This window comes from Vulpes vulpes, chromosome X (assembly GCF_048418805.1).
Source record: "Vulpes vulpes isolate BD-2025 chromosome X, VulVul3, whole genome shotgun sequence".
NCBI lineage: Eukaryota > Metazoa > Chordata > Mammalia > Carnivora > Canidae > Vulpes > Vulpes vulpes.
The window spans coordinates 38,958,275-38,972,518 of record NC_132796.1 but is presented as its reverse complement, the minus strand read 5'-3'; the positions used below and the strand labels follow the sequence as shown (position 1 = coordinate 38,972,518).

General features: G+C 51.4%; 1 protein-coding gene across 1 annotated transcript in view; it reads left to right on the top strand.

Moving 5' to 3' along the window:
• The window catches only part of DIPK2B (divergent protein kinase domain 2B), a 43,380-nt gene extending 29,396 nt beyond the window's left edge, over positions 1-13,984 (top strand). The window contains exons 3-5 of the mRNA XM_026012256.2: positions 5,720-5,893; positions 8,441-8,729; positions 10,278-13,984. Of these exons, the coding sequence (XP_025868041.1) occupies positions 5,720-5,893; positions 8,441-8,729; positions 10,278-10,618 (804 nt within the window). The 3' untranslated portion in view covers positions 10,619-13,984. The remainder of the gene's footprint in view (positions 1-5,719; positions 5,894-8,440; positions 8,730-10,277) is intronic.
• The last annotated feature ends 260 nt before the right edge of the window (positions 13,985-14,244 follow it).

Below are 14,244 nucleotides of genomic sequence, written 5' to 3'. Positions count from 1 at the left end.
CTTATGCGATCATGGAGGCTGCCAAGTCCCAGATCCAGGGACTTCCCGGCAGGCCAGGAAGTGGAGTCCCCTGGAAGGGAACTGACGGTACAATCCACAGACAGAATGTCTTCCTCCTCAGGGAAACCTTAGCTTTGCTCTTAAGGCCCTTCAACTGGTTAGATGAGGCCCACCCACTTTATCAAGGATCATCTCCTTTCCCTTATGTCACCTGACTATAGTTGTTAACCACATCTACAAAATATCTTCACAGCAACACCTGGATTTTTTTTAAAGATTTTATTTATTTATTCATGAGAGACACAGAGAGAGAGGCAGAGACACAGGCAGAGGGAGAAGCAGGCTCCCTGCGGGGAGGCTGATGCGGAACTGGATCCCAGGACCCCAGGATCACACCCTGAGCCAAAGGCAGATGCTCAACCACTGAGCCAGCCAGGTGCCCCAACACATGGACTCATGTTTGACTGAATAACTGGGCGCTATAGCCTGGCCAAGTTGACACACAAAACATCATCCTACCCATTAAATTTTTTGACTGATGTACAAATTGTTAGGGATCGTGGAGGAGTGTGACCATCGCTCTCTGTACCCCCCTGCCACAGAAAGGCCCCTGTCGGGTGGCAGTAGAGCAGAGCAAAAGCCCAGTCGCTAGAACCATACTGTGAAGACTCTGACCTGCTGGCTGGTTCTCCAAGGGATTGGGACCAGATTGGAAATTAGAAGGATGAGGAATCCAGGCGGGCGTGGGAGGGGAGGGGCAACAGGGGACCAGGATTTGGTTTTCCTTCTGCCTCTTGTTGGAAGGTGCTGATTTAAGCTTGCTGCCCGTGTTTGCAGAAGGGAGTAGTGACTTAGAAGCTCCAGAGCAGTGGGCCATTCCCAAAAAGGGTGTTATTTGGCTTCGGAATGAATCATGATTTTATTGAACAAATGTTTACTGTCCCAGTTCTGTTTGCCATTGGCCAATATAACTGTGGGCTTGCCCTTGGCCAGCACACACCAAACAGAACGAGATGGAGTCCCACTGTGTGAACAGGACCTTGAGCAGCAGCTGCCTCCAGCATAAAGGGGGTGGGGGTACAAGACAGTTTTAAAGCCTTTTCTGACTATAGTTCAAGAGGTGGCCCAGAACCCTCTCTGCAAGTATATCAGTTACCGATTGCTGTGTAACAAACAGCTTCAAAACTCAGCGGCTTAAAACAACAACAATCATTGGCTTTGCTCATAAATATGCAATTTGGGCAGGGCTCAGAGGGGAAGGCTCACCAAGCTCCATGAGGCATCAGCTGGGGTGGCTCACTGCAGCACCAGAGGAGCCATATTTCCAAGATGGCTCTGTCATGTGGCTGGCAAGTTGGGGCTGGCTGTCAGCCAGACTCTCCACTGGGGTGAGGATTGGGGATCTTGCTATCTCTCCATGTGGCTTCCTTATGGCATGGTGGCTGGATACAAGAGACAGCCAAGGAGAAACTGAATCATCTTTCATGGCCAAGACTCACGGGTCATGTAGCACCACTCCTAGGAACGTGCCAGTCACTAGACTCAAGTCACCAAGGCCAGTCCGTATTCCAGGGGAGGGGAATTAGACTTCACTCCTTGATGGGAGGAGTGTCAAAGAGTTGTAAACACATTTTAAAACCACCTCATAGGGCGCCTGGGTGGCTCAGTCAGTTAAGCGTCTGCCTTTGGCTCAAGTCATGATCTCAGGGTCCTGGGATTAAACCTCACATCGAGCTCCCTCTGCACCCTGTCTCCCGCTAGTGCTCACTCTCAAATAAATAAATAAAATATTTAAAAAATAAAATAAAGCCACCTCAGCAAATGATACCTCTGGTGTCCACCCTCATATGGGGTACTACCTCTGACACCTCCGTTTTCCTTGCCCCCCTCCCTCATCCAGCCAATCACCAAGGCTTACAAATTCTACCACCAACAAATATCTTTAAATCTTTTCACTCTCTCATCTCACACCAGGACCACTGCATCTTCCTTACTCTCCTGCCTCCATTATTTTCTTCCTGTGACACGTAGGATTAGGTTCAGTTGCATATGACAAAAAAAAAATCCAAATAACAGTAGCTTAAACAAGATCAAAATATACGTCTTTTTTACATAAAAGAACTGATACATAGCTGTCCAGGGCTGATGTAGTGGCTCTGTGATTCCCGGGAATCCAGGCTACTTTCATTTTGCTGCTCTACAACACTTAGTGTGCCCTGGTCCAAAAAGCTGCCTAAGCACCAGCCATTGTTTCCACATTCCAGCCAGGGGAGGGGGAAAAAAGAATGAAGATAGATACATCCTCTCCCTTTTAAGGATCCTTCTAAAAAATTTCTACTTATATTTCATTGATCATACCTAGTCACGCTATGACACCTAGCTGCAAAAGAAGCTGAGAATGTCATCTTTATTCTGGGCAGCCATATGCCTCACTAACATCCAGGAGTCTGGAACTAGCAGTCTTGGACACATTCCCCTGAATCCATACACTGTGCTGCACCCAGAATCATTTTCCTAAAATGCGTATGAGTATAGCACTCTCCTATTCAAGGCCTTCAGTGGCTCCCCATCCCTTCTGGATAAAATTAAAATTCCTTAAAATGACTCCACTGTTCCGGCTATCTGGGCTTCTTCTCTTGTCAACTGTTACAAGCGATATTTCACCTTTAAGCAGTACTAAGCTATTTGCAGTCTAGTATAGTCTCTCATCTCAAGGTTTACACAAGGTGTCCCTTCTGTATAGCATCCCCTCCCACCCTCTTTACGGGCTCACTCTGCCCACGCTTCAGACCTCAGCCTGGACATCACTCTCCTCCAAGAAGATTCGGAGGGGCCTGTGGACATGTTGTCATCTCATTTAGAATCAGAAGGATAAAGTGAACTCCTAGGTCCAAGAAAATGTTGGGATTTATCAATATCAATAGTACCTACCTCACTAGGTTCTTGTAAGAAGTGAACAAAAGAAGACACTACATCTGAGGGGGCTTAGAAGAGTTCCCGTCAAATAATAAGTGCTCAGTAATTATCACCTATTATTGTTGTTGTCGTTATGGCCAATTAGTATCCTGCCTCTTCCAGAGGTATTGTCATTTGAGAGTTGGTTCTCACAGAAGAGAAAAGATTACTTACCTCCCTCGGTCCCCAATGATTATCTGTAATGGTGGCATTTCAAGCTGCCTGGGAAAGACTATCAGAGCAAGAGCTGTTCTTAAAGCTTCAAATCACCTTCTGTAGTCTCCACCTGGGTAGTCTATGCAGCCAGAGGTATAAAGGGGCAGGACTTATTACAGGGGAAGCTGCGTGGACATTCACATCTAATGGATCAACATCCAAGTCTAACTGTCCTAGCTCGGGCTCCTATAACAGAGAACCACAGACTAAGTGGGTTAAAGAAGAGAAGACTATTTCTCACTCTTCCGGAGGCTGGGAAGTTCAAGATCAAGGTGCCAGCCAGTTGGTTCCTAGGGAAGCTCTCTTCCTGGTTTGCAGACAGCTGCCTTCTCATTGTATCTTCACGTGGTGCTCTCATGTCTCTTCCCATAAGGGCACTAATCCCATCATGAGGGCTCCACCCTCCTGGTCCAGCTACTTCCCCAAGGCCCCACCTCCTGAAACCATCGCCCTGGGGATTGCGGTTTTCAACATATGAATGGAGGGGGGCAGGGGAACAAACACGCAGTCCATACCAGGTTCAAATCCCGAATCCAACCCTTACCTACACTCCGCAGACTTCCAATTCCTCAGTTGCAAAAGGAGGCTCATAATGACACCTACATCGTGGGTGCCCAGGAGGATTAAATGAGCTACTGCATGGGAAATCCACAGCCCAGTGCCTGGCACATGGTGGGTTCGTTCCCTCTCCTCCCATCTATATGCATTCCCAAAGGATGGAGCACACATGAATTGGACACTCGCAGACTCAGAGGTGCAAGCATGGAATGTTCTTTAATTTTCTCTCCCTGAGCTCAACTCCTATGCCCTCACCCCTCTGGGGAGTACGAAGTGCCATCCAAACACTTCCAGGCCACCTTGGCCACATTTCATCACTTCAGAATTTGGACCAGCCCCCTCCCTACCTGGGGCTCCCTGGGTACCCCGGCCATGGTGGTTCAACAAGCATCCACACTGGCTTCTGTCAGTTGGCTCCGATCCTTGTCTGGGAGCAGAAGCGTATGTGGCTACGGTCTAGCTGTGACCCTGTGGTAGAGTGGCCAGCTCTCTCGGGTTCCCGATTGTAGCTCCAAAAACTCCATGTCCCAGGAAACCCTCAGTCCCAGGCAAAGCGGGATGGTTGAGCATCCTACCCCGAGAGCCTATGCATGCCCTCGGCGACCTCCACGACGCTCAAGACTTCTCAAGGCGCCCAGTGGCCCTTCCACACTCTGGGGTTCTGGCTGGGGAGATGGACGGCACCAGGCTCGGGGGGCCAGGGCTCTGGAGACTAGCCCTCGCCACCTACCCCAGGCTCGCAAACACCATCTCCAGATACCTTCGGGCACACTTTCTGCCCTGGGTCTTGTGTTCTAGGAAGCCAGGCTCTAGAACTGGGAAACCCTCTTCTCTTCCACAAAGCCTGACTCCTGCTGTCAGGACGATTACTGGCTGTCACCACCATTCTCTGAGCTGGGACTTGAAACTTTGTCAACTTAATAAGAGTGGGTAGTATGTATTGAGTGCTTACGCCTCACCAGACACCCTTCTAGTATTTTACATCTAGTAGCTTTTGAGATCCCTGTGATCTTTTAGTGTGCTGTTATTGGCACCCTCGCTTTAAACTGTAACCCCCAAGGGATCCCTGGGGGGCTCAGCAGTTGAGCGTCTGCCTTTGGCCCAGGGCATGATCCCAGGGTCCTGGAATCAAGTCCTGGATCGGGCTCCCCGCGGGAGCCTGCTTCTCCCTCTGCCTGTGTCTCTGCCAATCTCTCTGTCTCTCTCATGAATAAATAAATAAATAATTTAAAAATAAGTAAATAAACTGTAACCCCAAGTTCAGAGAGACTTGTAAGAAACTTTTCCAAGTTCACATGGCTAGCTGGTGGAGCTGGGGCTGAATTCTGGCTCACCCAGGGCCCTACGTTTAATTATGTTTCTTTTATTCTATTAGTAAGTTGGGTTCATTGTCTTCATTCAGTGTGAAGAGAAAGGTACAGGGGCGGGATGGAAGGTCGTGGAAAATAAACATAGGTTCATACCTCCCAATTTTATCCCGAGAAGAACGAAGCGGCACACGTGAAGATGCTCAGGTGTAGCATCCCAACTGTGATGACATTGTCATGATGTGGTGGGAGGTGTCGAAAAGGTCAGTGGCAGAGGGCTGATCTGATTGATTTGGCCTGAGCCCGGCTCTCGGTGGAGAGGCAGAGTGGGGGTACGAGGGTGGTGGAGACGCAGGTGCTCCAATGCTTTGAGTGCTTGCTGGGGTGCACCACCTGCCCAGTGCCCGCCTGTCCTGCCCCTAGGATGGCTCAGTCCATTCCCCTTGGCCCTTGGGATCTCCTCCCAAGCCCCCAGCTCATGCCTGCACAGCCTTACACTCCACCCTCTGATAGTGCTCAGAACCCCCCTTCCTGGCCTGAGGTCTCTTCCCAACAAGGTCCATCTTGTTTGCCAACCCTGGTGTCCCCCCTACCAGCAGGGGCTGCTTGTGTCCCGTCCTGACACCCCCCGCAAGAGCTCAGCCTCCTCTCCCCCTCTGGGGTCTCTCCCCACCCCCCTGCAGGGCCTGCCCAGCCCCTTCCTGCGCTGCCCCTCGCAGCGACTCCTGGACCGCGTGGTCCGGCGATACGCTGAGGTGGCTGACGCCGGCAGCATCTTCATGGACCACTTCACTGACCGCGACAAGCTCCGTCTGCTCTACACGCTGGCTGTCAACGCTCATCCCATCCTCCTGCAGGTACGGAGCGACCCTCGCCCGGGTAGGGGGGCTCATGTCAGGCTCCAGGGAGGACAGCCCGGGCTGAGCTCTCTTCCCCTTTCCACAAGCCTTGGGGCCACCACCTGGAGATGGGCCCTGCAGCCGTCCCTAGAAAGGAGAAAAAGATGGAAGTAACCTAGATGTCCATCGGGAGGGGAATGGTCAAACAAATGAGGATGCACCAGAACCTGGGGATGCACTGGTCAACGAGGCCATCATGATGGGATTTCCCACCCCCCCCATCCTAAGGGTCAGGGAGCTCCCAGTGTGGGCTCAAAGGAAACTAGGAAATGGGAGGAAAGATCGGGTAAAGGAGGAGGGCAAGAGAGGAGAGAGAAAGAAGAGGAGGAGAAGGAGGAATAACGGGAGGGGGAAGAAAAGAGAAGGAAAGGGGAGAGAGAAAGTGCAAGTAGAGGAGGAAGATGGCACAAGGAAGACACTTAGTATTTACTATCACAAGTCATCATGTGATTATTAATTTCATCATTTTAATTTAATTTTAAATATCATTATATGTATGTAATAATCATACATAATCACTAATCATTGATATACGGGATGCCTGGGTGGCTCAGTGATTGAGCATCTGCTTTTAGCTCAAGGAGTCATCTTAGAGTCCCGGGATCGAGTCCCACATTGGACTTCCTGCATGGAGCCTGCTTCTCCCTCTGCCTGTGTCTCTGCCTCTCCCTCTCTCTCTCATGAATAAATAAATAAAATCCTTAAAAATAATAATCATCATCATTGATATACTAATTGTTATGTTACATATTTTATTCTATATTATTAATTAACTGATATAACTATCTTTCTTATATATAATTTCATTATTCACTAGATATAATCATATGATGTTTAATTATATAATTATATATAATTAATTATATATCATCAGTTGTTATATATAACTATATAATATGTAATCAATATATATTAATTATTATATAGAACATATGTAATACATATGATATATAAAATGACATATAACAATCAGATTATAATATATTATAATAATCAGATTATAATATACTATAAATATAGTGTATATACTACATAGCATATAATATTAATGATCATAAATAATTAATATCATCAATAATTATATATTGTCATATATTAATCTGTATTATTACATATAACGACTATATTATATACTATAATACCATTATATATTTAATAATATATTAATAATATGATGTGATCTATAATTATTGATGTATTAATATAGAACTGTGTAATTAATGCATATTTAATAGTATATGAGTAATTAATATATATTGATATATAATCAACGAGGTGCTCTTACTTATTGAGCACCTGCTATGTACTGGGTGTTGTGTTGAATGTTTTACATCTCGACAACCCCACAGAAATATTATTATGGTCCCCTTTTCCAGATGAGGTCCGTGGGGCTCAGAGACGTGAGGTGACTTGAGCACAGTCACATAGCTCATGTCAGCAATGGGGCTCCAACCCCGAGCTGTGCGAATGCAAGGTCCACAGTCCAAAACGCGCCTAGTAACCACGGCATTTTAAATCCTAGAGAAGGAGAAGGAATTGCTGGGGGCGGGGGGGTCCCATCTCCGTTTCCCATTGTTTCCCATCGTTCTAAGCTCAGTGGTGGCAGCAGAGTCCCGAGAGGCGGGGGCCAGAACCCTGCACCCACCCTGGGCCCCACCCGGGGGGGGCCTGAATCTGCCACCATCCTGCATCCAGGGCACTTCATGGTGTGCAGGGGAAGCAAGGAAAGGTTCTTCCCAGCAGGCGGGTGGGTTAAAGAGGGCAGAAGACCAGAGCAAATTGTCAGAGAGGGGGATAACTTCTTTAAAAAAAAGAAGAAAAGAAGAAGAAGAAGAAGGAACAAAAGGGAAAAAGAAGGGGTGTTTCTAGTTTCTGTCGTTTCCCGCTGGTGTAAAGACACAGCGTGCTGGGTGCCGCGGCTTCCAGGAGCAGTGGAGGGAAGAGCCGCCGGGATCAGGGCTGGGTGGGCAGCGGTCCATCCTCTGCTCCTACCCTCGGGCCTCTCCCAGGCGGGCGGGGGGTCTGTGCAATCCCCAGTACCAGCCATATCTGTTGGACTCTTCACCTCTTACGATAAACACATTCCCCCGAATCCTGAATCCCGTGGAAAGTCACCCCTCGCTCCAGATGCGCCGCATGGAATTGGGAGCTTCCTTTAATGAACCGCGGCATGAGGGGCGCCCGGGGGCTCAGCGGCTAAGCGTCCGCCTTCGGCCCAGGGCGTGACCCCGGATCCGGGCGAGTCCCGCATGCGGCTCCCTGCGAGTGCCTCTGTCTCTGTGTCTCTGTCTCTGTCTCTCTCTCTGTCTCTGTCTCATGAATAAATAAATAAGATCCTAAAAAGGCAGACGATCAATGGAACGGAAGGGGCGCGGGGTGCGGGCAGAGTGCGAGAGGTAAAGATAGTGGAGAGGCCGCTCCTCGGGGCTTGGCGCGAGACGCAGGGAGGGCGTCGGCGTGTCCTCGTCCCTCACCGTCTCCCACGGCGTCCTCGCCGCCTGCCAGGTCTTCCCGGGGGCCGAGGGCTGGCCGCTGCCCAAGTACCTGGGCTCCTGCGGCCGGTTCGTGGTCAGCACCAGCACCAGCCCGCTGCGGGACTTCTACGGGGCGGCCCCGGACCAGGCGGCCGACCTGGCCTACCAGCTGCTCGGGGTCCTGGAGTCCCTGCGGAGCAACGACCTCAACTACTTCTTCTACTTCACCCACGTGCATGCGGCCACGTTTGGCATCTTTAACAACGGGCATCTGTTCATCCGGGACGCCAGCGCGTTGGGCGTCATCGACAAGCAGGAAGGTACCCAGCATGGGCCTGGCGGAGCAGCTGTCACAGGGGAGGTCAGGGTGACAGGAGCCAGGGAGGGGGTGCCCGGGCGGGGGTGGGCCGTTCCGGTCTGCGCGTGTCACCGTGGGAGCCGCCCAAGTTCCAGGAGGACGTCGGCTGTCACGTAAAACGTCCCTCTCGCTCTTTGGAGTCTGTGCTCCGGGGCAGTCTCCGAAGGGGAAGTGGACTCGGCCTTGCCCGGGTGGCCTTTTGCACCGCGGCCGGGCCTCAGGGCGCCACCGTGTTCAGTGCAGTCCGCGGGGCCCGGGCACCCCCTCCCGGTGCTCCTCCTCCGAGCCTTTCCAACGCTTCTAGCCTTCATCTGAAACTTCCAGAACTGGCTGATTCCCCCATACACGCTGCCGTCCATTTTGGCACCTTTGCTTTCTCTAGCGTCGTCAAACTAAAAACGGGGGACATGGAATGTGCTATCTGAGGGAAATCAGGGTTGGCGCCGCACGCACTGGCTGACAAATTTTCTGAGCCCAATCACGGGACACAGGGTTTTCTTCTCTGATCCCCAATTTTGCTGACATGACAAGGCCTCTAGTTAAATCACACTGGCCGGTTTCCACAGTTGCCTTGATTAAGAAGAATCCAGTCAGAAGGAACGAGGCTGATTCCAGAATATCGGGGCTATGGAGACCACTGCACCTGTGAGCCCCCCTGGACCCCGCTGAATGCACATTCTGCAGCACATGTTGTTTCTCCCAACTTTGTAGTCCAGAAGGGCAAATGAGACCAGCAATTTCCTGCCCTCACTCACTGCCTAATAATAAATGAGAGAGGGCAGCCCTGGCGGCTCAGCAGTTTAGCACCGCCTTCATCCCGGGGTGTGATCCTGGAGACCCCGGATCCAGTCCCACATCGGGCTCCCTGCATGGAGCCTGCTTCTCCCTCTGCCTATGGCTCTGCCTGCCTGCTTCTCTCTCTCTCTCCTCTTTCTCTGTCTCTCATGAATAATAAAGTCTTTTAAAAATAAAAAAATAAATGAGAGAATCACGGTGTGGATGAGAGCCCTACAATTACAAGGCCGACTCCAGCAGTGATCCGTGTATTTTCCATGCCCGAGCTTCTCCTTCCATAGCACAGAGTCCCTCCCATGTTGTTCCCGGCGGGGACTACTGTGTCCCCAAGCTCTGAATCTCCTGATGAGGGCACCTGGGTGGCTCACTCAGTTGGGCCTCTCCCTTCTGCCTTCGGCTCAGGTCATGATCTCAGGATCCTGGAATTGAGCCCCAGGTGGGGTTCCCTGCTCAGTGGAGACTCTGCTTCTCCCTCTCCCTCTGCCCCTCCTCCTGTTCATGCTCACTCACTCTCTCACTCTCTCTCTCTCTCTCTCTCATGTAAATAAAAATCTTTCTTAAAAATAAAAAAAGATAATAAATCTCTTGGTGATCAGAGATGCTAGGACACCAAACATTCACCTTGCAATTCTAATTACTGGTCCACCCCCCGACCCCCACCCCCGGCAAGAAGCACAGGTTGTAGGACACGTAATATTGTCCCTCTCTCTTCCAGGCAGCCCAGCGGCCACCGGGGCAGCAGAGAGCAAAGACATCTTTAGCTGCCTGGTCTCCGGCTGCCAGGCCGAGCTGCCCTCCTGCTACACCGTCCCAGAGAAGCAGAGTCTGGTGCTCGTTTGCCGGCAGGTGCTGCCTCAACTTCTCCAGGGGAAGTTCCCCTCCCCGGTGCAAGACGAGATAGACGCTGCGCTGGCACAGTGTGGGGATGATGCCCGCCCAGACCCCGAAGTCCTGGGGGCCGCCCGCCGGCTGAAGGACCTCTTGAGGCCCCTGAGAACCTGTGACCCCAGATTCGCCTATCGCTACCCAGACTGCAAGTATGATGATAAGTTCTGAGGGGCTGGAGCCTTGCGGGCCTCCGGGGACAGCATCCTTGGCCCTCCCTGGCCGAGGTGGGTCGCTGCAAGGTTGACAGGAGCAACTCTGTGCTTAGACATTCGGAGAACTGCCCCTTCATCTTCCCCGGGGAACTGAGCGACACCCCGACAAGCAGAGGGGAGCCGTGCGGTGCAGCGCAGTTGCCCCTGCGGCCACAGCGTCACCGAGAAGAGACTGGACACTCGGTGGGCCTCCCTGAGCCTCAGAGTCCTCTGTCCTCCACCGGACTCTCGAGTTAGTGAAAGAAGACAGGGCTGTGAAGGGCCAGGCGCCGTGCAGGTGGTTACGAAGAGTGTTCCGGAAGCCTGCACGGGCAGGACTAATGGGACAGAGCCGTGGCGGTGGAGGCTGACGTGGAGGGAAGGGAGTGGGGAGGTAAGGCCTCTGGCCAGGACGCTGTCACACTCAAACCCAAGGGTCTGCCTTCCGGCCCCCTGCGCCCTAGCACTAGCCCTCCTGCCCTGCTCCCCACAGCGCAGGGGTGCAGGAGACCGAAGGCCGAGGAAGTGCATGGGCAGGTCCACACTCTGGGTGCCCGGTGTCCCATGCGCTCGTGTGAGGCACCCCGTGGTGTGGGTAGAGAAGAGACCAGCGGTGGGCTGGGGGCCAGTGGGTTCGTCCGGGACCTCCGAGAAGCAGGCGTTACGACAGGGTGAGACGGGCAAGGATCGTATTAAAGAAGATGCCTGCATGCAATGGGGGAAGGAGGTGCTGCCGGTCTGAGGCCCAGTGAGGGAGAGCAGGTCAGTGGGAGCATTCTAAGACTGGCGTCTGCGCTACCTACCGGACGCTTCTACAGGCCTGTCAGGGTGTTCTGTAGGCCAGGCCAGCCACCAGAGGAGCCCCAAGCCTTCCAAGGCTGGATGGCCGGCCCCATAGCCCTGCTGCACTCAGTGGTTGGCAGGGAACGCCCATGGGAAGCACCGCTCCGGCCTCATGGCACAGATGGATTTCAGAGTGGGGTGCAGGGCCTGCAGCCAGCTCTGCTCTCCCTGCAGGACATGGCAGCCACAGCCAGGGCCCCAGGCCAGCCCTGTCCTCCCTGCCACCTCCACTACAGGAGTGGAAGGAGTCTGAGAATTTTCATTCAAACTTGGCCTTACAGGTCATTATGTCCGTATGTTGTCAAGGTCAGGCAACAGAACGGATTTTATTCAACAGCTTGCTAGTTTGTTTGCTATCAAAGGTACCTTGATACCTTATTTAGCCATATGAGATGTGGGCCTCCATGTGGATTCTTGCCATGGCCCATCAAGTCATAGTGGTGGGGGAGGGTTGTGGACCTTTGTCCAGCCTTCCTGTCAGCCCTCTCCCCTTAGGGACCTCCCAGGTGGCCTCCTCTCTTCTCCCTCAGAATCATCACTTTTAGGTCAGAATGCCTGACTTAACAGGCCTCATATTGCAGACGGGATAACTGAGACCCAGGAGGAAGAGCGACTTGCTGAGAGAGCCCACAGTCCTCTTGCCTTGCCCTTTGGCTACTGATTCGCACCCTGGTCCCTTCACTCACATTTAAAGATGGGCCCAGAAGAATCCTATTCCCTTGTCCACTAGGTTGCTTGTCTTTGGGGTTTGCCTTCTGACTGCTCCAGACACTACTCCTGGGCCAACCATGATAGTGAGGATGGCAGGCCAAGCTTCTGGAAGGGCGGGCTTGGGCTGCCTGAGAGTCTTTGAGACCGTTGCCTTCTGGCTGGGTCTGGAGAGGCGAGGATTGACCACCTTTCCCAACACCTTGCTTTCAGCCCAGTGAAACTGATTTTTGACCTCCGGCCTTCAGAACGATGGGAGGAAACATTTTTAGTGGTTTAAGCCACCCATCTTGTAGTAATTTGTTATGGCAGCCCCAAGAAACTGACACACCCCCCCAACTCCGTCTTAGTGTCTGCTTCGAGAGAACCCAATCAGCAATATTCCCCAACTTCAGTCTATAGTGATGGCTTCAAAGGCCAGACCCAACCATGAGGGAGTGTGTTTTGCCTCTGTACCCAGGGCTGCGGCTCAGATGATTCCATTTCTCCACTTACTAAGTCCCACGCCTCATTTAAGATCCTGTCTGAGTCCTACTTTTACCTAGAGCGTTTCCTGACAGGCCGGTCCCAGTGAGCCCTTTCTGAATCCCATCTCTGTACCCCTGAATCATAGGTTTGTGCTCATTTAAGGCTAATCCTAACGGTATTCCAGAGAGATCTGTGTCCCATCCTGCCATCCAGCCTCGGGCAGCCTCAGGATGGTGGTGGTGTGGGCCCTTTGGGTTTCTCCACAACAACCTGACTGGGCACAGAGCAAGTGCTCAAAAAGTGTTCTTGCTATGATGAGTACATCCTTTAGCCCTTTTTGCTTGGTGTTTGTCACATACCATGTGCTCTAGGCTCAATTTTTGTGTCTCCCCAGAATTCTTTCGTAGGGGATCCTAATCCACAGTGTGTTGCTATTAGGAGCTGGGGCCTTTGGGAGGTGATTGGCTTGTGAAGGTGGAGTCCTCATATATGGGATTAGTGCTCTTCTAATCCCAGAGAGTCTCCTTGCCCCTTCTGCCATGTGAGAACACAGGGAGCAGATGGCCGTCTATGAGCCAGCAAGAGGGCTCTCTCCTGACACCAAATCTGCCAGCACCTTGATCTCAGACTTTCAGGCCCTCAGAACTGTGAGAAATAAATGTCTGTTGTGTATAAGCTCCCCCGTCTATGGTATTTTGTTATAACAGCCCCAACAGACTGAGACATTTTGCTGGCCATATGCAGGACAGAGCTGCTTCCTTGAGAGTTTTGCTAGCTACTGCCTTTTTACCTGCAGAACCAGTGACATCATTTGCAGGGTCTCGTGCAAAATGAAAATGTGGAGCTTCCTGTTCTTAAGATTCGCCAGACAACAGAGCATGAAATGAAGCACAAGCCCCCTGAGACTGTGCAGCTTGCGTGCCAGTGAAGCTGGCCTTGGGTGCCTGAGAAGACCAATTTTTAACCTTGGCAGAGAGTGTTCCTGGGATTTGCTGCGGTCTCCTTTGACCTCCACCACCAAGGGGATTGGGTGTGGGACCAGAGGTGATATACAAAGCCCTTAACAACCACCATGGCAAAGGAACCAATCTACAAGAACGCACTCCACCCACTGCAGCCATGATGTGGGCATAACCAGAGCCTGGAGGCCAAGTCTAACTCTTGGAATGAGGAAACTGGTTCAACCAATTCACTCAAAGTGACAATTTTTAGGTCTCTGGCTTCCCAGTCCTTCCCTGTAGCATCTAACTTCCTCTCGTCAGTGGTTCCATAAGCCTGAACATTTCCTCTACGGTTAAAAAGTAAAGTTTGTTAAATAAATAAATGAATTTTGTTGGATTTGTATTCTTTTTGGAAAGATCTACATACAGCCCTGGAATCAGGCAGACCTAGTGTCAAGTAATGATTCTGCTGATTCCTCTGCAACCTGGGCAAGTTGCTTAACCTCTTTGAGCCTCCCTAAAATGGGAAGGAAAGGATCTACACTTGCAGAGTTACTGTCCTATTTCAATAATACAATGTCTCTCAAGAGCCTGGCACATAGAGGCATTCCGTATTCAAAGGCAAATACAGGGCAAGAACAGA